General features: G+C 45.4%; 1 protein-coding gene across 2 annotated transcripts in view; it reads right to left on the reverse strand.

The window, feature by feature from the left end:
- Positions 1-469: 469 nt before the first annotated feature.
- Positions 470-25,474, reverse strand: part of cnih3 (cornichon family AMPA receptor auxiliary protein 3) — a 32,627-nt gene continuing 7,622 nt past the window's right edge. Inside the window, exons 2-6 of one of the 2 annotated variants that reach the window (XM_018736933.2) lie at positions 21,971-22,039; positions 17,474-17,521; positions 4,716-4,828; positions 3,521-3,664; positions 470-671 (exon numbers count right to left, since the gene is read on the reverse strand). In XM_018736933.2, the coding sequence (XP_018592449.2) occupies positions 644-671; positions 3,521-3,664; positions 4,716-4,828; positions 17,474-17,521; positions 21,971-22,039 (402 nt within the window). In that variant the 3' untranslated portion in view covers positions 470-643. Of the gene's footprint in view, positions 672-3,486; positions 3,665-4,715; positions 4,829-17,473; positions 17,522-21,970; positions 22,040-25,474 lie in introns of those variants that run through there. The other variant, XM_029250378.1, reaches the window with a different exon arrangement.

Genomic DNA, 25,474 nt, shown 5'->3' on the forward strand with positions numbered 1-25,474 from the left:
TCCTCATAATAAAGCCTTAGCTGATTTTTTTTTGTATATTTTCTAGGTAACACGATAAAAGAGCATCATAATTTTCATATTGATTTTGTAATGCATCACAAATAAAGGTTCAATTTTAAAAAATGCAATTTTTTTTGGAAACCCACAAATTCACAAGTCACATAAGGTGTTGACGGTATGTAGTGTATAAACATAGAGGCCATATACGGGTTGAGTACAAATGTAACATTCAGACACATCCTTTGCAATTACGGTCTTGCGTTTGAGTGGTTCCTTTTCCCTCCAGTCACCCAACAGACCGATGAAGACGTTGCTCCAGGAATACAACAGGCTCCCCTTACAAGTGTCGACCAAGAAGGACGAGACCAACTGTGGCTGGCTGCTCGGAAGCACACAAAGGACTTTGTCTTTGACCTTGATATGTAAACAATCACAATTTTTGTACATATACCGTGGAGACAGGACCCGCTGTGCAACCCTAACCCACCGAGACAAACTCTTCCCTCGGCCCATCTGCCACTGCTCAGAAATGCTTTTTTTGCTTGCCGTGTCAGTGCATGGGTTCCAAAACCACTGTATGACCTATGAAATGTCCTCCAGAGTTTCTCCAAGTTGAGAGAGCTGCCCACTCCACTGCCACCCGCTATGATGTTACCAGAGAGTAGATCATACTGGGAGAAAGAGGGACAGAAGAAAAAAAGGATAGAATTATCACAGGCACAGACCCGCCATCATCAACAATCATCGAGGAATAAAAAGTGGTGAAAGATGACACCAGCATGTGTGTAGTACTCAAACAAAGAGTTCTGAAAAGGCTAAAGATACAGTCACATTCTGACAACATTGCTTGCTTTGGCTGTGTTAGCACTTCAGCTAAGCTAATGCTAATGGGGCTTTTTCATTGGGTTTATGACCAATACACACATTCAGTGCGGTGACCGCTGTTTATTCTAAGATGCTGCGCACTCAGAAGACCAAATTTAGAGAGGCCCAGCTTGGTGAACGGCTGTGAGAAAGGAGCATAGATCTTCGCCATGTGGTCTGCTGCTGAGAGAAAGACTCGCTTCCCTGCATCGCTAGCTGGCGTTTCCATGTTGGCAACAGGCAGGAGAAAAAGTCTGAGAGGTGGTGTGGATTAATGAGAGCTTCATTATCATGGACACTTAGGCACTAAATTATTGGTTTCGCATTGCTTTCCCGAGAGTGAGGGTAACTCGCACATGGGTGGTGCAGCAGCACCGCAAATAAGGATAACTCTCGACCCAAAGGAGCTGGAACGGCCCCACTTTTTGTCGCTTAAAGCTCCAGACCGGACCAGGTCCTCGGTGATGGATGTCAGCGTTGCTGCACGTGGTCGAGCGGCTAGCGCTGGAACCTCACAGCACTTACGATGCACGTTGTTGCTATAGAGTGCTGAAGCAAGGCTCACCCTCACCCTTGGCTTGCTGATGTGGCTGCTGCTGGGTTCCTTATCAATTAGGAGTGCAGGAGGAGGTACCACCGACATCTCCACGGACATGTGTCAGCAGAGTTAACTTTACGCCTCCTTGGCGGAGCTACAAAGTGATTTTTGTCTCATTAAGTTTAAGTAGATACTCATGTAACAGCAGGGCCAACTTTTATGTCCGTCATTGTCTCGTCCATGGTTTTCTGGGCATGAAAGCTGGCTGAGAGGCGGTTGCAGGGGAGCCGTGGTGATTATCTATCTATATATAAAGTTTGTAAGGATCATGCCAAAGACCACAGAAGCGTGCGGCCAAGCGAGTGTTGTCATGCGTGTTTGTGGGTGTGCAGAAGGGATGCGTGCTGGGTTCAACTGCAGGAAAGCTGACAAGTGGTGACACAAACACTAAGGACAGCGGCTCACAGCTGGGGGCAGTGCTCCAAAGGGGGGGGGGCAAGGGAGCCATTTCAATGGACAGCAACAGGACTGCTGAAGTGACAACATTTCCCGCGGACAGTCAGGAGAGCAAAGCGGGATGAGTGTGAAGGTCAGCGACGACCTCCCCAGCGGTGCTCGGTGTTACGTCCCGCCTCCCTCCGTGACATTACTCGGTTACACAGAAGAAGGAGATTAAGGGGAGGGATGGGGCTGGCAGGGAGCTGGGGGGGCGGGGAGGGGGGGTGCTACAAGGTGCCAAACTCACAGATGAAAACTCCCTAAGGCCAAGCGCCACTCAGGTTCCGATCACGCTAAAGACAAAGGGAAGCAAGATAACCACAGACAGACGCACAAACACAACCGTTTAAGAAAAGCACAGTGATATTTTCCATTGATGAAATGCGTGTTTACAACGTACTAATTTTGCTAATTTTCCCAAAGCTATTTACGAAATTGTCAGCATTTGCATAATTGTACTGCTGTAACTAGAAACTTGGTGAAATGCACATTAGTAACAAAACTCACATTATGAATCGAGCAGGAAAAAAAAGTCTAATATGTTCAACTTGAGTCTTTAGCCTTTCTTCTAAACATCTTTTTCGTTTCTGCACGCACTGGCTCCTCAGCTTACAAACACAATCAGGGCTGGAAGTCTGTTTGTTATAGAATTCATCCCTAAAACCCAAATCCAGCTTTACTGAATCACAATCAACAAAAAAAAAAAAATGAAAATGCACTTGTCAATTTACTTGCTGGTTACGTTTTGTAAAAATCGGATGCAGCTATAATAAAGTAAAAAAATACTTTTTAAGGCTTATTTTAATATTTATATTAACTTCAGGCTACATAAAATTTAATGAATTAAATTAATTTAAAATGACTGAAAAAAGAAATAAATTGTCCTCATAACCTCGTATTCAGTGGCAGATTCATGCCATTCATGCCACTCTGCAACATACCTTATATTATAACTGATCACCAGGACTCAGGAATACCAGACATGAGCTGTAAACACTGTAAAAGGGAGTCAGATTAAAGTGTTTCCCTGCTCCTGTTCTGTCTCTGAGTGTGTATTGCTGCCATCTGTTGGCTTGGAGTATAAACACAGCTCACATTCATTCTGCAACTAGGAAAACTGTAGGAAACAAGACACACACACACAGAAACTGCTTATCCCCAAGCGGGGTCAAAGCAAGCTGGAGCAAACCCGGCAACACAGGGTTCAAGGCTGGAGGGGGAGGGGACACATCCAGGACGGGACGCCAGTCCATCACAAGGCACTCCAAGCAGGACTCGAACCCCAGACCCACCAGAAAGCAGGACCCGGCCAAACCCGCTGGGCCACCGTGCCCTCCTTCAACAAGAAGACAACGCAGTTGAATTAAATAAAACAGAAAATGTGTACTGTGTATCTCTGAAAATGTGTAACGTCACCGTTTGTAATATGAGGAGCCAGAGTATGCGTAATTGGACGACTGCAGGAGTGCGTGAATATGGCAGACACAAACAACATAGTGACCTTATTGGCACAGTTTAGAGATGAATCATCTCATCAGTAAAAAGACAAGTACAGCAGGATGGAGTTGCAGGAATGAAAGGGTCCCTCATTCGGACACGAGAGGCATGCAAACCACGCACCAATAGAGATAGTAGAAGAAGGAGAGGACAAAGAAGGCCATCTTGCACCAGGCTTCTTTTTGGCAGAACTTGAGCGTGTCGCCGTTCATGACGGACGCTGGGTCGTAGAGCAGCTCTGGAGTGTCCGTGGGGCTGTGGAAGTACCTGCCGGAGAGCCAAAGGACACAGGAGGGTAGCTGGACCCCAGAGAAACTATTCTGAAATATACAAATCTCCAGTGCTCATCAGGTACATATTCAGTACAACAGTACATATTCAATACATATGGGGTCATTCTTAGGTGATCACTATTCAATAAAATGTTTATGCATACAGTATCATTCACAAGGCTTTGTACCGGCTGAACTGCACAAAGACACACTGGAATTTTCCATAAAAGCTAGAAGTTGTGTAATGACTAAAGAAATATCATAATGGTCAATTGCAAATGCTTGCAGAGGAGCTCAAAGTGCCAATTTGATGTTAGCGGAAACATCTTTCCTAGCAGCTGATTCATTAAACTGGCAGCGCCTGGGGCCCACGGGAGATCCCACTTTTGGCACAAATAACCCGTACGACAGTAACGACTGTTGGAGGTTCAGATCCCCTAATCGGTCTCCTCGAAACAGCCTGATGTGGAGAATGGCGAATAGAAGGGATGCTGAAGAGGCTGGACCATGAATTGACTTTTTGACCATGGTTCTACTGTAATTTGTAGGTCACTGCTGTTGTTGGAGTTTGAATGGCCAACGGGGGCAGCACTGACACCTAATGGGAAGAGGACCCTGTCCACCTTAGTATAGCTGCTCACAGAGGGTTCGCTCTCATACACTGTCTGTATTTCTCTTTGTATTTATTATTATTGTTCTTATAATTGACACACATCTGCATAGCTCTGCCTCTCCCTATCGTCCGTGTCCATTTAGTGGTAGCAGGAGTGTTTGCTTGTAAAAAACCTGTGTTTTAGGAAGTGATGCAGGGTGACGATGAATGGGACGGTATGTGTCACAGAAAGGAGCAACCCCACAACGCATCCCTATGAAGACCACAGCATGGACCAACATCGAAAATGACAAACAGCTTTAATATTTCCAATCTGCCGATGTTTGGTGTGTATTTTGGTTGCTGGCTCAGACCTCCCAGGCAGCTTTTCTTTCGCTGCTCTGCGTGTCTGTCATATGTGGTGCGGGACCGTGACGCGGAGAAGCGTGCCAACCTCCACGTGTTGTAGAAGAGCAGTGGGACGTTGAGGCCCACTGTCAGCCACTCCTGAGCACACAGGAACATGATGCAGAAGAGGCCGTGGATGGAGTATTCGGGGAGGACGAGCTGCGGGAAACACGGAAACCCAACGGTGAGTCGGAATCATAGAATCCAGAGCCCATTCCATAGCTCCTCCCGGGACGGAATCGGGAGTTTTGCAGATTTGAGGATAAATGACTAAAGTGGCGATTCAGTTTTACAAGGTCAGCAGTAAACTGCTGGGTCACTGTCAGGCTCTTAGATACACCGATTAAAGCTAAAGGGAAAGGTAGGATAAGATAGGTACTTTTTTAATCCCAGCAGGGAAAGTCACACATGCCATTGTTGCACATGACACGCAACAACAAGCTGCACGTAATGTAAAGCCACACAACTTTTATTTTACCCACATAAGTTAATTGCAGCACATAGAGGTATCATATCTTCTTGTGACATTGGCATATTTTGTTATGTAGCGGTTGCGACAGCAATGCTCTTTGCGGCTTTGGGTGGGAACCTCACTAAAACATATTACCAGGAGAGCATGTTCCAGAAATCTGATGCATAAGGACTGGAGAAGCTGTGCTCTGGGTCCACAGAGGTTTCATCAACTGGTTGTACATGGTGAAATACTGGTTTTTTAATAGAAGGTAAATATTACTGTTTTTCCTTGATTTACCAATAACTCTTTTTTGGAAACAATTTAAATCACTTTGAAGAGGTTAGTGTATCTCCAGTTTATGTGTCCAGCTACATCCAACTAGTCTTTCCAACAACAAGCTTTCTGTCAATCACGCAGAGCTTCTTCCCAGATGCCTGGTCCCCTGAGCTTATGGATCCTCTTGCAAAGTGTGACGCATGCATGACCATGCATTATTAAGAGCACGCCGAACATATCTCACTGAAAACCTCTTAAGATCAGGTGATAGGGAAAGCACTGCTCTTGGGACGTTAAAAATAAAGGCACTCATGAAATTATAAAGGGTCTTTAAACCTTCTTTTGGGATTGCTCCTCGTCCACCGTTGCTAAACTACGGTGGATTCTACACCAAAGCTGGGTGAGAACCACTGAGATACAGATCAGAGAATATCAGTCTTTATCAGTCATGGGGCCAGTAAAGGGTAAAAACCTTCACTGGCCTGCTCAACTTAGCTGACAGTGACTTCTGGATGTGTGTGAGCTCAAGCCTATCTGCCTCGAAGCACTGTGTGTGTATGTTGGGAATTTTTCTGCTTGATTTTCAAGCTCACTCGACTGTCTCCTTGCAGATGTATTAGAAGATCACTCTGCTTTCTCGGCTCCAACATCTGAGGAAACCATCTGAGTCTGGGTCGTCCTCACATCAAGGACTAATCCAGCCCCTCGGCTAACTCCAGTAAAAAGTATGCCGGCTCTGTAAGAATTTGGAGGGAAAACGATTGCCTTGTTCAAGCTGCTTGACAAACACAACCAGACCGTCTAAGGCCATTTACACACTTCATCTGCGCAGATGTTTCCTGACACATTAGACATCACGTAGATCTGACCCTCTCCAAACTGCTCCAGCTGTGAAACGGAGGCGGAGCAGAAGGATTTAATATGGAAAAAAACACAGGTTAGTATAGTGTCAGTAACCTCCTCATTTTGATCGTGATTTTGCAGAACAAAGGCATCGGTAATCCAAGAAACCATAACGCCTCCTCTTGATCTGACTGGCTGCACTGTTAACAGGGACCACCCTGGGCAGGGACCACTTGGACTGGAGAGGATCCCACTCGTTTTCCCCATCGTTTTTAAGTGCGAGTGCTTCGTCGCTTCGTGGAGAGGCCATTCGGTGATGTAACGGCTAATGAGAACCTCGCTTCGGTGAAGCACATTCAACATGTAGCGCGCCCACTTCTCGCTCCTCCGAGGCCGTGGGTAATTATTCTCTCTCTGCTCCGCTCCCGCTCTCTGCACCACAGTCATCGCACGGCAGCCACCAATTAACGCCACTTTAATTATACACTGTTTTGATGGAGCGCTCGAGCTGGGAGGGCACTCCGGCAGATATGTGAGTAAGGAGCTATTCTCTCCAGAAATGGAACCCACATGAAACTGTGAACTTCGCCACCGTACAGCGGTGGCTCTACACGGCGCGTCCTGATATGACAGCATAACATTAAAGACAAGTTATCCATCCGTCCATCCATTATCAAGGAGTGCTTGTGCAATGCAGGGTCCCGGTGGCGCAGAGTCTATCCCTTAAGCACAGGGCGTGAGGCAGGGTACTCCCTGGACAGGACGCCGGTCTTTTGCAATAAATTCAAATTAGAAGAGAAAGACAGTTGAATCAGAATGAAATTCTCTTGGGAAGTGAAGACCTATGACGAAAAATGAGAAAACCGTAAAAACGGAACCTTCTAGAATTTCTCTAATGATGTATGTGCCATTAAGGTGAATCTTGGTTGCCAGAATAAGGTGTCTCAATAGCGGCAGGCAAACACCTCCTGCTTGTTACCTGATATGTATCCACAAGAAACATGTCAACGCAATGTTCATCTTGTATGTTACTGCATGTTTTTTCATCTGAAGACCGGAGAGAGGGAAGACGTCCACCTTCCCGTCCTACAAACCGGTCATGCTGCAAATGTGTGGCAGCGATAACCCAAGGCTCGAGGTTTGTAGCTGTGCCGTCAAAGGCGTCATCCAGTTATGTCTGATAAACAGCCAGTACAGTGAATCAGACTTTCCACAATAAATCTGACAATGCGCAAGGCTGTACAGCAGAAGAGAAAAACAGGAAAAAAAGTAGCACAAGGTACAGACAAAAAAATAAAGACTGCGTCACTCACCACAACGTTTATTAACGAGATTAGCTGTCTCTTTGACTTTTTAATGCTAAATTATGAATATTTCGCTTAAATCTCAATTAGATGCATTACACGAGAGCAGGGAGCCCCTCATCCTTAAAGGCTCTTCTGCACCAAAGTGAATCTCACATAGTTTCACAATCCATTTATTATCCCTTTTAAGGGACTTTGGGATTATTTAAATATGTTTAAAGACACAGACCATAAAATCGACTGTCATTAAGCGGCAGCAGTTAAGAGGAGGGGCTCTAAGTATCCTGTCAACAAAACACAAAGGACATTACAGAAAACAGGGAATGCAAACGGAATTCTCACATCCAAGCAGAGGAAATTAAAAAACAATGATATACCAGAAGGCTCTGGATGAGCGCAAAGCACGATTTTGATGACCACTCTTGACCGAAGTTCACAGAATATTCGACATTTTTAGAATGAGGAGAAGCTCATGGATGGATGGATGGAGAAGCATAACTACATGACTGTGGCAATCTCATAATATGACAGCATTTCGACAGAGATGCCTGCAAAGACACTTGCTGGCTATTGTATTGATTATTTATTATATACAATAAACTAAGGCACTGCTAAAAGCAGCCACCCACCTGCCATATACGCTCAACTTACCAGCACTATTGGAATTGAAAATCTGATTATAATTGATTACAGATAAAAGCTGCATAATAAAGTCCTCTTTTGATTTATTTGCTGGTGAGGTTCTGCAAAAAATCAAGTAGATGTAGTTATATGAAAAATGTAAGACTTCTCATTTTAAGATTTTTATTAACTTTGAACTACAATGAAATTAATCCCACTTTAAAGAATAAAACCGAAAACAAAAAACTACGCTTGCTCCGCTGAGAGCTGAAACTTTACGAAATGGATAAATGAAGAAAATTCAACTGATCGTAAATAAGCTGGAAAATGTCTGTGTCTTCAAAAATCCGCGACTCAAACGCCCAGAAGATGAGGAGCCGGCGTATAACCTAGAGCCACCGCTCCATAAAAGCCGAGCTTTATTGGCTCAGATCGTGACCTCGGCGCAATAATAGCAGAGCAGCATCCATCATTCGCCTCCGTGTTTTACAAGATCAGCAAAGGAGGCCACAACAGACAGTTCGTGCGCTGAACTCCCGCAAAAAGCAGAGCTATGCCAACCATTCAGCGTCTCTGCTCCACGAGTAGCCCTGAGCGGCCCAGTGACTTCACGTCCCGCCTGTGACACGGACCCCCGATCGCCGTTCACCCCCCCCAGCTCATTTGTGCCAGTGACTAATCTGGATGTAGCTCTCATTTTAGTGCCGGCATGTTCCCTCTGCCGCCGGAGATCAAAAGAGCTTCTACTGTGCAATTACTGTCTTCCCTGTTACAACAGCAATGATAATTAGGCGCAGTGAGTAATAGTATGTAGTTTATCTTTAAAATACGCTCATTCCTCTGGGAATAAGAGCAAATTAAAGGAGAATGTTCACTACTTTGCTGTTGCAACACCGCTGTACATGAGCAGCTCATAAGAAGATGCTTAAGAGCGGTACTTGTGTTACACTGGCCGAAATGTACAATCGCACTCTGCTTTCGTCCTCTTCTCTTTATAAAAATCACATGTTATTAGTAATTGCCATTTTGGGTCTTCTTGAAGATGACTTGCAACGTTACGGTTGAACGCTAAGTTACTTACCATCATTTACACTGCAGTGCAATTTTACAATATCAATTCACAGTAAGCTCCTGATTAACAATACTACAACAGGGGTGGGACTCGAACCAGGAACCTTCAGACTCCAAGATGGTGGCTTCAACCACTACACCACCTGCTGCCTGCAGCAAATGTAATATTATGTATAACATTACATGCGTATACACTTGCTGAAACTGCTTGTCCAAAGTGGGGTCACGGCAAGCCGCAGCCTAACCCGGCAACACAGGGTGTAAGCCTGGGGGGGGGGGGATGCACCCAGGCCAGGACGCCAGTCCATCACAAGGCAACCCAAGCAGGACTCGAACCCCAGACCCCCCAGAGAGCAGGACGTGGCCAAGCCCACTGCACCACCGTGCACCCTATTACACGTGTATAATATGTATAATATTTAAAATACAAGGCATCACCTAAAAGTGTGCTTAATTATTGCCGTAGTTGGAAGTACAACAGACGGAGTGCCACTGCTTACTAAAACCTTTCGCGAAATGTGGAAAACGTGATTTTGAACATAACGTGTGCACCATGCTACTTCTTGCATAGTGTTTTCACTCGATATATTATCAGGAAAAGAATGGGCAGCTGTCAATGGGGTAACAGAGAGTCCATTGTGAAAACTAAAAAGTTGTGTCTTGGACATTTGCACACCGTGTCAGAAGGTGTCCCGTCATTTCCGGTGTTCTGTTTTAAAAACGGCCCTCGCTCCAACAGCACAAGGCCTCCCACACGGTCACTTTCTCACTTGGAGCAATATCCGTCCCGCACGATAATCCATATCCTTGATTTCAAAGTAGTAATAAGTAGGACAACTGATCGATTATGGCTGGCCTACGGTCTCCTCCAGTGTCCACATTGTAATCTAATGCAAAGCAGTAGATATAAATGCCTACTGAGTGTGATCTATGCTACGTGTGGATGATGCAAGGAAACACAAGAATTTCAGAAGTGCCAGGAGTGGATTCGCAAAAGGGATTATCCAGAACAATGGGGAACTTATTTTTACCTCCAGAAGCTCCGAGAGTTATAGAATCGAGAAATAAATAATAAAGGAAAGTGCTTTGTGACAAATGCCGTGATTGAAAAAGAAGAAACGTGCGCAGACCGAAGTGAGGAAAACCGTTGATTTAAGAAAGTGGGGGAACGTCGCTTTTCCGTCCTCCGCTAACGGCTAATGGAGATGGAGGCCCGGTGCCGCAGCACGGGTTCCAACCCACTGCGAGCATCACAGTCTGGATTTAACCCAAAGCCCAACTGCGATACTTTCACCTTGTCTCTTCAAATCCCTTTTTAACAGCTAGTTAATGTTTTAATGCGTCAGAAAGCCAGTTTAGCACCGTGAGCGTCAGCTAATAAGGACTAGCCGTCGGCCTTGTGCTCAGCCCATTGCAGTCTCAGCTCCTCATGAATATCCACAAAGTAAGTTTGGGCAGTTCTGGAGAGTCGCTCGTCCGGCGATCCGCTGGCTGCTCTGGGACAGAGTGCCGGGCGTTGGAGTCCCAGTGGATCCCGCTGTCATGCCCGCGGTACCACGGAGTCAAATTACACTCTTCCTTCAGGCAGCAGTCAGATTCTTCGATTCCTGCCAGAATTTCAGTCAAGCAATTGTGCATGTGCCTCCGTGTGTGTGTGTGTGTGTGTGAAAGAGAAAGGGGCAGAGAAAACATCTCATTCTCCTCGGAAAGCTGGCTCGAGAAGCGCCTCCGGAAAAGTCACATCTCCAATACTAATGACGCGTCATTGTGACGACCTCGGCGTCTGCACTCGCACCCTGGCTGAACGGAGACGCGTGGCTTGTCACCTTAGCCCAACTTCTAATGCGTCGCTTTGAGGAGACTGGAAAATGCCACGGGCGACTGGCATCGGGGTGGGATGCTGCCTCAGATATCAAACTCGGAAGGATGCTGGTTTATATCCCACGCGAAAGTGCTGCTTATGTGTGAACCAACAAATAAGTCAGGCAAACGACACCCGCGGGGGGGGGCGCGTCTGTCATAAACAAGAAGGAGCGGGTGCAAAGGCTTTTGCAAAACTGCGCAATCCATTACATGTTACTGTGTGCGACGTACTATAACTGTACTGTAACTCCACTGCAACCTCCACAACTATTACATATTAATTCATCTGACACTTTCTCCAAGATAAGGTGACAGTGCTAATCACTATGCCACCTACTGGCCAACAACAACAAGTTTATCTCCCTGTATCTTACTTCTGGTGTTAATCATGAGAGTCCTTTCTTGCACTGTATTAAAAGGCCTTAGAATGTAAATCCATTGTATAATAGAAGCACTAAAGGCAGCGATCTAATGTTCTCAGCAATGGCTTATTCTCTGCGGCTGGGACCCCCTGCGGCTGGGACCCCCAACCCCCCTTCCTTTTGGGGCAGCTGATTGCATAGTGGTTAGTAGTGCTGCATCCAGAGTGGCGCTTGCTGGTTCAAGTCCCTTGAGCAAGGTACTTGCCCTATATTGCTCTAGTGATGTTTCTTGGCAGTATTAATGGGTAAATCATTGTAAATACAGTAGCTTAACATTATAAGTCACTCTGAAGAAAAGTGTCAGCTAAATTAATAAATGTGCTGTTTCTTAAATGGCAAGGGTTGAACGAGCGTCCCACAGTAAATCACTCCAGTTGAGCATAACAACTGACACCCTTAAAAGAAACAATCCAAAATATCGGTTTGTACCATGCTCTGTAAAGCATAACAATCCCATTCTTTGAACAATATCCAACATTTAAACTCAGTCGAATAACAGTTCTTTTTCTTATTGGACAAGGGATAATGAAAGCAACAATTTTATTGCTGTTTTAAATATTTGCATGAAGGGTGTTTTGTGCCCCATGATGTCGCCGGTGTTGAAGGCACAAGGGTTCAAAGTGACAGACTCTGAAAAGAAAAGCTGAATTAGCATCGGTCATGAAGTTCTCTGTACCATCAAAGACGCTGCCTTCCAATCCACCATTGAGCATTAGAAATATGCAAAATATATCAAAATGCGCTTTTAAGGAGAGCGGGTTGGGGCAATGTGAATGGAAACCTTTGTTCTCCAACATCAAAAGTACCTCCTCATTTGAATAATAAACAGGCCTGGCGCAGTGCACCATTGGGATCGCAGCGCCTGGCCTGGCTCGGCTCGGCTCGCCATGGCTTGGACTGATTCGCATCAGGGGCTCGGTGCAGAACTGACTTGACAGAGAAAAGGGAAGAAAATGTCCCGATCACAAAGAACGTGGACGTAGACAGCGTTGAAATGACTAAAAATTAACTTTGTGATAGCTCAAATTTCTGTTAAAGGGTGGCACAGGGAGTAGCACTTGTGTCTCACAGCTCCTGGGTAGTGCAAGAGGATGGGGGTTCAATCCCTGCTCAGTCTGTGTGGAGTTTGCATGTTCTCCCTGTGTCTGTGTGGGTTTCCTCTGGGTGCTCTGGTTTCCTCCCTCAGTTCAAAGACCTGCTGTTCAGATTCCCCCATAGTGTGTGAGTGCCAGAGAGAGAGAGAGAGAGAGAGTGTGTTCCACTGATGTAGGGATGAGTGACCCAGTGTATCTAGCAAAGTCACCATGGTGAAAAAGGTGTGTGGGCTGATAACACTACATAGAGTTCATTGGAAGTTGCTCTGGAGAAAAGTTACCGCTAAATAAATATAAGTTGTCATAGGGGTCAAGAATGTGGTGTCTAATGGCCAATTACATTTATTTTGTTAATGTATTATTATTTTAGCATTCATGTAACCTGGTTAAATGGCTTAGATTAAACATCTCTTACTTTCATAGAGCAGGTCATGTGAGTCAACAGTGATGCATGTCAAGCCACTACACAGAAGTATAATTTGTAAAACACTAAAACTGATCTGACGGAGCATTATGATGCTGCACTGTACTTACCGCTGTAATTTCGTTTAGCAAACGTATTGTCTATTGCGATACAATGTTGTGTTTTATGTTTATGTCATTATGTCAGAATTTACACGTAGACAAAGTTACTGCTCACATCAGTGTGGGCTGAGTATACATGAAAAAACAAAAAGCACAGCAACATGTCAACGAACGGAACTTATGCAATTAGAAAGATGCAACTGGTGTTGTAGTGATTAGAGCTACTGCCTTTGGTCCCCAAGGTTGCAGGTTCAATCCCCACCTCTGGCTGTAGTACCCTTGAGCAAGGTACTTACCAAAAATTGGTCTAGTAAAATTATCCAGCTGGGTAAATGGGTAAATGATTGCTAGCATGTAATAATTGTAACCTTAACATTGTAAGTTGCTTTGGAGAAAAGCATCAGCTAAATGAATTCATGTAAATTTACAAGCACTTCTTATGGGAATTGATATGCAGCTATTCAAACAGGTGGGAAGTATACATACATTCACGAGATGTCGGGGATCTCACGTTTTGGGTCTTTGAGCACTTCATTATCTGCAGTGATGCACGGTGTGATTGTGGTCGAACAAGAGAGCCGTTTCCCCCAACTTTGTACCATTTCCTCTTGATGAACTTCCTATCTGTCCTGATATCGCTGATGCAAATAACAGCTGCAATTAGCAGCACACATTTAATTGCTTTCGGGCATTTCTCGCTCGCTTGATGTGATGATCAATTTGCATTTCCAGGATGAGAATTGATTCAAATTTCCGTGACTAAGACCTGAAACGTGACCTTAAATGAAGCCAGTGATAATAAGATAATGCCACAATGATCGGGCTCTAAACAGAAAAATATCCCTAAACAAGGCAGTGGGAGCCGCAGGCCGAGATTAATATTAATTTAAGTAGCTAAGTGCCGTCTGTCAGTCACCTTTCGAGCTGAAAAGAGACTTTTTCCTGTCCGCAGCTCACGGGAGGATTAAAGCGCGGCACGGTTACGCAACCTGCGGTTACTCAGATGCCGAGGAGCTGGCGGAGGAGCGCCGCAGGAGACGAGCTCGTTTTTTCCTTATCGCGGTTAAGCTCCTGCGCTCTTTCTGTTTGTTTCCGTAAGCCGGCCCCTTTCGAACGGCACGACTTCGAGAAGCTGACCCTCTCCCCAGCTCTCATCCACAGCCGCCCCGAAGTAATTACGGTGGAGGCACTGGTAGCGGTGTCGCGCGGACCCTGAAAACATAGGCCTTTCGTGATCAAAATCAAAAGTTACACAAATTAAATTTCTAAATTTGGTCTCGGGCTTGCTCTGGCAGAGGTGCTTAGGAAGACCTCCCCATCTGACATTTTACTACAGTGCACTGCTGTAAAGGCACTCATCTTAGGTGACCCATATGTTTGTAAGAAGATGATGTAAATGATGTTTATTTCCTCACTGCCACCGAACTGCCAGAACTAACCAGTATTAACTTCAGATGCTCAAGCAGAAACCACGCAGCCGAATGAAGAATTATCGCAGTAGCTTTAGGTTGCGAGTCGTTTCGGAGAAAATCATGAACGCATGTAAAAAACACATTTGAAACATTACCAGGGACACATTTAGGTGACTAGGTATCATGGGGTGTTCGGTTGTTCGCCGAGCTTGGCGTTTAGGTTGCAAACGTTTCATCACCAGTCGAGGTGACATCATAAGTGCGCAAGTTGTGTGATTTGTGTTGGATGCTTCCTCTTTTGCAGGTAGTTTGATGGGTGGGATTGCCTGAAGACACCCATCAAACTACACAAAATCACACACCTTGCGCACTGATGATGTCGCCTCGATTGGCGATGAAACGTTTGCAACCTAAATGCCAAGCTCGGCGAACAACCGAACACCTCAACCGTCAACTTGAGCTACGAAGACCACCAATATTCTCTATGATCTTCAACTAGGTATTATTTACCCGCGATTTCCAAATTATTTATTTATTTATTTATTTATTTTAGTTATTCATTACTAACAACCTCCAACTTCCATTGTGTGAAGAAATTCATGAAGCTGAGCTCTTGTGGGACTTAAACCTGCAACATGCTGTTGACCAGTCTTTAACCTCCCTGCTGCTCCTCCTGCCTAATAAGAATTCACTTTATATACAATAAAACTTTTAGCCGTGCCTATGTAAGAACAAATCACTGCTTACGAGCAGATAAAAAAAAGCAAAGGTGGAAGGATTTATGGAGTGGCTCCTCCTATAAGCTATTACATTTTTATAAATTACACAAAATGTTTATGCATGTAATTATTAAAGAATTCGGAATTTCCACATTTTATATTTCTGTGAGGATGTGATATTTACAGTGGCCTGCACTCCTTTGTCCTTCCATCAGGTCTGTGAATCGGCATGGCTGTCGCATATTTTTCGCAGATTTTTACTGGATCAGAAGGTTTTAAATGAAAAGCGGACTGCGAGAGGTAAAAGCAGCTGTAATGGGAGCGTGCGCTAACTCACCGGGGGACGATGGTGTGTGCGGCTCTTGAAGATGCAGCTGAATGAGTGTCACTCTGTGACTCACTACAATGTAGGAAGAACGATTTGGGCGTCATTACGAGGGCAAAGCCTTGAATATTCCCCTGGATGAGGATCCAACCTTTGCTAAATATAAATTTACACACATGGATGTTTAAATACAGATTTAAAGGGTAAATACTGTACGTGTATATTTAGAACACAAATACTGAGACGCTTCCAAGGAAAATAAACTCCAGCCATGACTCTAGTGCCAGAGCCTTGTTGGACAAGGTCGCAGAGGTCAGAGACAGCAAACGACACGACGGTCACCGGGGACACGAGACAAACTGCAGGGCGCAACATCACGTGACGGATGCAGGCTGACAGCTGCAGACCCCCGAAGCCAGAATCCAGGCAGTGTGATTTACACCCAGGCTGGATGGGAGAGTGTGAGGCTCAAGCAAACACCACAGGGATCTTGGGTCATGGACTTTTTCCCAGTCACAGCAGGTCCCCCTTTTGTCCCTGAAATGTCTTCTGCTGGTACACACCCTTGACTTGTTTCCATGGCTTCCCAAGCCCACGCTGTTACGTATCCCATTGGAAACTACGACACTACGATCTGAACAGCATGAGCCTTAAACCATTAAATGGATTATTATGCAAGTTTTTTCTAATATTTACAGTGCATTTCCGTTGTTAAATAAAACACTGTAATCGACCTTGAAGTCAAAGGTTCCAGGTTTGAATCCCTGCTGATATGAATGACCTAGCTGTATTAATGGGAAATAACTGTAAGCAGCTTTGAATACAAACCTCACAATATGAGTCACTGTGGAGAAAGAAGCCCAGTTAAATAATGGTTAATTAATAAGGAGGGCGAATCCTAGTATGGAATCCAGGCTAGGCACGGTTGCTGGAAAAGCTCAAAAGCATTTTTGTGTTGTTTTGCATTCACCGCTAAAAAACTCCCACGTTTAAAAATCCTGTTACATCTGACAGTTTCTACTATTTGACGTCTTGCATCAAAGTGGATTTGCGTGCATCCTACTGCATATGGAAATCACGGAATGTGCGGCCTCTCGTCCAGTTCAAGGACAAATCTCGCATGATAGATGCTGGAAACTTTTGAATTGTACAGTTCATATAAGGAGCTACTGAAGCTGATTGAGGGGGTGTGGTGGTACGGTGGGCTTGGTTTGTTCCCACTGTGTGGCCGGTCTGGGGTTCGAGCCCTGCTTGAGGTGCCTTGCGACGGACTGGCATCCCATGCTGGGCGTGTCCCCTCCCCCTTCAGCCTTGCTTTCTGTGTTGCCGATTAAGGCTTCAGCTTGCTGTGACCCCACTCGGGACAAGTGGTTGTTTGGTTGAAGCCGATTGTCCAGCATTAATACTATTGTATATCATCTCGTTATTCACGCTCTACGTTTCTCTACAGGCTGTATGATAAAGATCATCTACCAGATAAATGCAATAATAATAATGATAATTTTGAAAGCTATCATTTTCAGACAAATAACCTGGGTTTCAATCCCACCTCCTGCAGTAGCAGCATTGTTCAAGGCACTTACCCTGAATTGACACAATAGTTACTCAGCTGCATAAACGGTTAAATCAGCGTAAGATGTTAAGAAACCTACCACTGTACGTCACCTTGGAGAAAAGTATCAGGTAAAGGAATACATAACAAGAATCACTATCATTTTGTATTTGGAGGGTCCCTCGACACAGCAAACTCGGGTGACCCCTTCACCCTTCACAGTTTCGAAGTCCTACAGAGCACACCTACACACCTACAGCAGTGGGCAGCAGGTAGATTGAACCACTTGCACACGCAACGGCGAGGCGCGGTTGATCTGTTACCTTCCGCAGCAGACAGCAGATCCTCTCGATGTTCCGCAGCCGCTCCCGCTGCAGGGGTGAAGAAAGTAAAATGGTTAAACCCCTAAGGCACGCAAGCAGACTACTCAGCTGGAATACAACACGTTCATCTGCTCCAGCTTAGTTAAAACAGGGCCATAAGTGTATGAATAATTGAGTTGGGGGCTGGGGGTGGGTGGAGGGCTTGTAGACGATCTCGGGCTCCCTACATTTGCACAAAGCTGGGAGCGACATATTGCAATTGCGGCAAGGTGCTCGGAAGCAGTTTTCTTTTTTCTTTTTTTTCCGCACGCCCAGCAACACACAAATGGCCTCGAGCCACGCTTGCGTCGTAGGAATTTTCAAAAGCGAGTAAAGGAATCAGTCGCACCTCAGATGAAAGGCGTGAAAAAAAAAGCACAGCGCATGCAACGAGATGCGTGCGTGCGCGGCGCGCGTGTGTGTGCGTGTGTGTGTGTGTGTGAGAGCGTGTTTGATGTTGCTGGGTGTAGCCGCACGTGCCCAAAACTCTAGCTTTCTACGGCTCAGATATAAATAAAGTCCTGTGGAGCTGAAAAGGACATAAAAGTGCAGTAGCAATAGAACTCTTTCCAGGTGATAAAGAGACTCCTCAAAATGAAGAAAAAGCTCTCGACAACACATGGTGGCCGCAGAAAACCAGCGGAAGTCCTTTCATGAATATTCTCTTATGAATACCATTCGGACTTCACGGAGCTCCTGTCGGCAAACATTTACATTCTGGGGTGTTTGTTTTAGCTTTTCTTTCCTTTTTGCCTTTTGGGTCCCTAGACATCCCTTTAGCACTTACTACAGTCAAATTATGTAGAATACCAACAATAACTTAAAATCGTGAATAAAAAACTTAATTCCGATGGATTGCAAGCCGTTGCAAAGACTCACCTGTGTGAGGTACAGAGGAACCCTACAGACATTCACCCATGTGCTCTGATGTGAACCAAAAACCGAAAGGTCATAAATAATGGAGAGGAGACAGACGTCTAGTCCGCAACCTGTGGTGGGGAGCAAGTGGGGAGGGACTACTTGAACAAAGCCACATTAATGAAGGCTAAACATGCATATTTGATTACCGTTTCTGGAAATCCTTACAAGAAAATACTTCAACCTGTATTAATTATTAATCACTCCACCCTAAGCTTCTAAATAATACAGTCCAGTGCAGCACAAGGGTTATAGATGGAATAAAACCATTATCGTTGATTTGAATCCTGAATGCAAATGTGACCAGAAAATCGGTATTGCTTAAAAATTCTTTTCCTCCATCCTGTCTAGTTTGAGCTCGACTTCCTAGTGTTTCAAGGGATGTTTTAATGAAACAAAATCAATGAGAAGCTACAGCATGTGCAATTAACCTGAGGTTACAGAGTGGCCAGGCTCGAAGAATGTTGGAAGACACTTTTATGACGGGGTTTAAAAAATGAATTCAGCATCCAATCTTTTAACCGATCTTTGATTTTTTTTTTTTTCATGAGGTGATTGACTGACTCAGTCTCTGGACAGGCTGAGTTCTCATTAGTTGGATTTTGGGACTCCTGTCTCCAGCTGACGGGGCAGAAATGAGAACTTCCGTGGCTCTCGCGACAAAGTGCTACATGTAACTCAAGCCTATTCCAATGTGATTCAGTCTGCTTTTTCTTAGCAGAAAATGGAAACACATTGCTTAGAACCCTTAGAATTCCAAATCTGCAAGCAGAGAGAGAGAAGGGGACAGGCATGTACTGGTAGACTACGAATGAAATGAGTCCATAGAGGTGAGCTGAAGCAGGCATGTTCAGCACGGTGAAAATGATCTTTGGGGTGGTCCTTTGGAGACAATGACGCAGCTGTACATGTGAGACCCTCGAACCCTCGATCTGGGGCCTGGGATTCCTTGGGGTCCTTTTTCAGAGTATGGCAGCAAAATGGCTCATTTGGTTCCTTCAGATATTTATTTGTGGACATAGTTGTGCAACATGTATTTGTGCCTCAGAGGTCCTAGGCTGGAGGTTCGAAGTTGGCCTCAGCTCTTTCTGCCCACTTTGCGGAGGTTTCCTCCTGTTTCTCCCAATTCCTGCATGATTCACACATAAGATGGTCAGGTGAATCTGCAAGTCTCTGTGAGTGTGTGTTTGGGTGCTTGCACACTAGACAACCTTTCTATCCAGGGGTCTCCTGTCTGACAGCATGTGGTTCCATTCGTAGGTTACTGGTCACTAAAGTCCAGATTTATAGGGAAATAATACATCTAGCTACAAAAAAATCAGTTCTAGACTATGAAATTTGAGATATTATCTGTAAGTGTGATGTTTTCCTGCAGAATGTAAGTCCTTAATCTGTGACCTATGGACAATGTGGGGGTCCATGGATAGGCCTGTGAAGCGCAGGCTAACTATGAAAACAATACTCACTATCTGACTGAATAAAGTAAAAAAATAAAATGTCCCAAAACAGTTCAACAATAATCTGCTCTTCCATATGTTCTCTTCATCATCCCTTGATTCCACCTCAACCTCTCAACACTCTGTACACAGCTCCTGGTCCGGATCACGGCGATACCCTGCCTGGACTAGTGCAACTACTGTGTGGTCTTCCAGTCTGTGCCATCAATCCTCCCCAGATTATCCAGAATGTTGCTGTACAAGTTGTTTTTGACCTTCCAAAGCACTCCATTATCTCACCTCCTTGTCTCTCTCTTCTGGCTTCCTGTAGCTACCAGTACCAATCTCAAGAATCCAGTTACGGCCTTCGGACGACAAGATAGTCAAAGCATGGGCGTAACCCTATACTTACAGGATCTGATCAATCCCTACATCATAGCAGGAGTGCAGGACTCCTTCAACTCTTGCAGCTTTGTGGTCTCACTCACATGGGGTCCAGACTCTGAAGCCTGTTGGTTCATGGTCCTGGTCCTGACGTCCTAGAATGAACTCCCTCTGTACTTCAAAACTTAAAGTGGTCCATGGCCTAGAAAAGGTTAAAAACCTCTGCTCTTTTATTAAATCTACCTAAGACTTAATAAAAGCATTTGAATGGGGGCAGATGAGGTTTCCACACGCTGAGGACTAAGGTTGCCACAGGACATCAGAGGAAATCAAGTGTCGCTAATTAAAGAATAACTAACAAAATGTTCCTGGCGACACGCTGAAGTTCGCACACAAAAATAGATGTGCTGGAAATTGTTCTGAATGCAAAAAAAAAAAAAAAAGAAAGGACAAAAAGGGTAAACAGCTGAATGCCCGCGTTTCTTACGAAGTACGTAAAAATACAAAAATCGTTACAATGCAATGTCAATGTAAATACGTTTTAATGATCAAACGCGGTGTGTCACTAGTGCTAGGCGTGACCTCCGGTGACCCCTGACAAGGCACACTGGCGCGGTACAGTTTTCAAAACGCCTGTCCGATGCCGTAGCCATTAGTGGAGTTGAAGCGGGCTCGCGCACGCCCTTGGCGACACAGGGAATGGGGAGCACGTAACCATGTAAGCATAGCCAAATGTATGGTAATGAGCACATTGGTGGAGGCCAGATGATGTCACGCAGGGACAACGTGTCCAACTGTAAGTCTCACAAAGGGATTTTATGCTTTCCTGCATGCCAAAATTTAAATCTGAACTCTATTTTTGAACTGTTTATTAAATATGCGTTTTTGATATGGCCCACTGCTTCTCTTTTTCCATGGGGACAGACCAGCGTGATCCCAAAACTCAAAGAAAAGATCCCCATTACTTGGATTTGTGGTCTGGTTCTGGTGTTCTTGGCAATGTTCTGGTCTTCTGGAGCGCACCCAGGGCATTTCTTTCACTGTGGTAAAAAGACTGATGTGCAATTAAATGAATTGTCATTTTTAGCTCAGTTCCTTGACAAGTTGTGGCTCTACAGTGAGAGCTGAGGGGTGTGCGTGAGACGATGGCACACAAAAACTCCCCCGTCACAAAGCGCTCCCAGTCCCTTCGGCCGCCAGAGCGGACAGGAGTGTGCCGAAATGCGCGATGGTGACCTCTGACCTTCTCATGCAACCGGAAGCACATGCTGCGAGGCCAATGCAGTGAGGCAATACACATATTGATCTGCGAACAGACTTTTGGACCTAAGTGTATTCGATGTGGGGGGGATATCCCATCACTCAGGTCCAGTCGTGTCAAGAATCAGTTTTGAAAAACATCACTATCTGACACTGCTTGCTAAGAAATGTCTCCCATGCCGTGCCCCAAAAATGTTGAGTTTCCCACTTTAAATTGCTGATTTTTCAGGTCTGTCAGTCAAAAACACAACAGGCACACGGAGACAGCTGGCTGTTGTATTATTCATATAGCGCTGCAGATGACGGGAGGTGATCTGGCACAGTCGGGGGATCGCACCTTGGCAGGCGAGACACCCGATCAAAGGCTGCCCCGCCCCCAGCATCCCGCCCGCACATCCGCCTCGCGCACACAGACATGAACGTGGGATGGTCACACTTTTCGACACACGGTGGTACGAACCGCGTGGAGAGGATTGCCCTGATCAATGGGGCACTTGAAGTCTTCCTGGAGCTCATCGAAGGCTGTTATCTGGAACAAAGAGGAACACAAGGAGGACGGGTTTAGCTGCCTGGTTATGAGCTCGAAACCCCCTGACTGTGGCGACTGGTTTGTATGGATTAACTCGGCTGTCTTTGATTTATATCCGACTGAAGCCTTAATGAAGTGCTGAATAAACAAGAGAGTACAGGCCCACGGGGGTGGGACACCGGGGAGAGGATGGCTGCACGACTCGACACTTCTCATTAAGACATCGACAGGCAGGATGGCTGAAAACAAGAACCCAGATAACACAAAAGTGCACATACACAAAGTAGGATGAATGATAATACTATAATAATAATATAAGTTGCCCTATGTATTTACACCAGTCCCTTCATGCTTGCGGGGGTTCTGCGCAGGGCCCCTGGGAAAATTAAATTTTCGCAAATAGATAAATAGCGAAATTACCATATAGGCCGAGTCACCTTTAAAAAAAAAAGCAACATTAAACAACATTAATCAACAAATTAAACAGCAAATCTTTCACTTATACATTTTTTTATAGAGTAGAAGAAAACTGGAGTTAAAATGGAGTTAAACATAAAGCAACACATTCAAGCCACCACACTCACACTAAAAATCAAATGAATTTTTCTTATTTTCTGAAAGGAAAATTAAAAAAAAAAAAAACTTTTTTAATAACAGTTGTAAAATTGTTAAAAAAAATTAAGAAAAAACACACAAACATGAAAGGATGAGTGTATTATTGTATTTCCAGCCTGCAGCAAATTTTTTAAGTAACCCACTTGCCCGTACTTTACACATCAAAAAATCATAAGTAAAAATTATTTTCATTTGTATTAAGGTTCTACAAGATTTTTGGTACCATATGCCATATAAATTATAAAGCCGTCCCCCTTTTACTAATTTAGTTATTCAACTCTGTCAGTAACTCATATTTTCTTGAGGAGCATATTTGCCTGCCTTGAGAGACTGAACAAGAATTCCACCAAAAAACTTCGCATGGCTTTGAAGTAATATTAAAATTTTCTGAGAAGAAGTGCTCTGATCATGTCATCAGTCATCAATGCTCCCTATCCGTCAATGTTCACAGAAATCACCCTACAAACTTTACTTTTCCCTTCTCTTGTTTTATGTAGTTCTTGTCTCATCTCCTTCACTTTAGGGGCACGAGTGTTGATGGCTTGTATTTGTAGCAATTCCTACAAAACACGACGAAAAAAAGAAACTCTTTTGTGATCAAAATGATTTAATAATCACTGCTGATGCAAGGTGACTATATAGCAATAGAAATTTATGGATTCCTTAAGTATTGTAATGACCCGCATTACTCTGTGTCTGAGCAAGAAAATATTTATTGTAAATAGTTGTATTCTGGGTAAAATGTGATTTAGGTGTTCAACCGCTAGGGTGACTTACGGGGAAAATAATGGGATAACTGTGGTTGCCAGTAGGGGAAAGAGAGCCTGGGGTGCTCAGTAAGCTAGAGAGGTTGGCTTGAAGCATAGGTCCTTACAGAAAGGGGGTTTTTGGCTCGAAAGTATTATTTCTCTATGTGCTGGTGTTCTAATGAGATTTTCAAAATAAACACTGCCTGTGTGCCCTTCTTTGCCCTATCTAAACCCATGTTACTGTTTGCCCCATTGGTGTTAAGAGTGGGATGGAGCGGGATGATGAGACGCTGGATTCAAGAGTTGTGGAACACCAAAGATGGAGAAGGGGAAATCGGCATGAAGAGAGAAGCCAGCAGGATGACGGAATGGCATCTGGCAGAAGAAAAGCCTGCGATGCTGAAAATCGAGGTGGAGGAGCTTTTGTAGAGCACGGGCGTCCAGGGGGGACCCCGGGGAAGTGCACGCTGTGGCGAAGACTGCGGAGAAGAGTTGTGAGGTGCCGTTGGAGAAGGGTGCCAAGTTAAGTGCAGTCTCTCTGCGCCCAGGGAAAATGCGACAGAGGGAGGCAGCGAACCGACGCCGAGGGCAGGTACTGGGGAAAGTTGCCCTGCGGAGAGCGAGGCCTTCCTCAAGAGGTCGGATGACGTGCTGGATAACGCCTCGACGATGGACAGTCGGGGCTGCGTAACTGAGGTGAGCGAACCTTTGAACGCGAATTCGCTCGTGGGTGAAGATTTCGCCGCTTTCACGATGAAAGCGCCAACCAGGTTGAAGCCCAGATGAGCTTTCTGAAAAAAGGGCAACGTGGCAGAGCAAACGCTGAAAAAGCAGAAGGGCTGTGCAACAAGATGCAGCAGGTCTCATGAGCGTCGCGGTGGTCTCGGAGTGTGGCGAGGCGGCAGAGGCAAGAACGCCAAACAGGGCGGCCTGCCTGGGTCCTTCGCCAAAAAGTGGCCGAGTGGCGAGAGGTGCGGAGAGACAACCAGGGGCGCAAGAGGGGTGCTCGCCCCCGACGACGTAGCTGGGACAGCGCGGAATTGCTGCGGAGAATCGGCCCGATGGCCCTACGGAAGGCGGTCAGCTGCGGGGAGCACGAGGTGGTCGGCAAAAACCACGTGGGCGCCACTAAGCCTGGTATGTGCCACGTGCGTGTGAAAAAGCTGTGCTGGGACCGAGGCCGGGCGGACAAGAGACAAGGATGGCCACCTCGGCCCCCGAGCGCACCGCCATGGTAGGCTACTTTGATCGTCCCCGCCCAAACAAGCAGCGCTGAGTGTCCGAGACCTGCACTCCCGACCGAAGAGCCGGACTGTGGGACATTTCCGGGGCAGGAAGCAGCGGGGACGCTGCATCTTTTTGACGGGGGGCAATGTAACAATGAATTTTAAATGTCCGGTGTCCCGCTCGTAGGATGACGTCGTCATCATAGATGACTTGTAGTAAACATGCTGACATCTGTGTGTGTTTGTGTGTGTTTCTGCACTGCAGAGCACCCAAGAGAATCTGTCATTACCCACGAGTCTCTGAAGCACAACAAGCACGACAGGAAGGAAATCAAATCTGCACTGATCAACCTCCCCCCAACCCTGCGACCCACAACCTGCACCCCTCTGTAAAGCCCCGGGGCAAATTATGAAAACAAATTATTCTTTATGGAGCAAGAAGATGAGATATTGACGCTGCCTACATGTTCACAGCCCCGGGCACTTCAACGCATGGCTACTCATCGCTGAGGTCTACTGCCACAGTCACACTTCTGTGATCGCTCCTGTGCTTTAACCTTTCCGAAACAAGCAATCAATTGACACGATTGACAAATTCACCTTGTGTCAATTTTGACCTTTACAGTTGAGACAGTGGTGTTATTTAACCCTTCTATTCAACAGCCTTGCTTCGCCTCATGAGCGTCTCATTCGACGATGTTTAGCACTCTCTCAGGTAGACAACAGCCTCTGAGGCCCACACCTATAAATCAAATTTTTATACCTCAACACCCAGATGCACGGGCCGTCACAACTGAGAAGAGTGAATCTAATTAGCCTTATTTATTGGCTTTGGTCCGATTATC

This window comes from Scleropages formosus, chromosome 1 (assembly GCF_900964775.1).
Source record: "Scleropages formosus chromosome 1, fSclFor1.1, whole genome shotgun sequence".
Taxonomy (NCBI): domain Eukaryota; kingdom Metazoa; phylum Chordata; class Actinopteri; order Osteoglossiformes; family Osteoglossidae; genus Scleropages; species Scleropages formosus.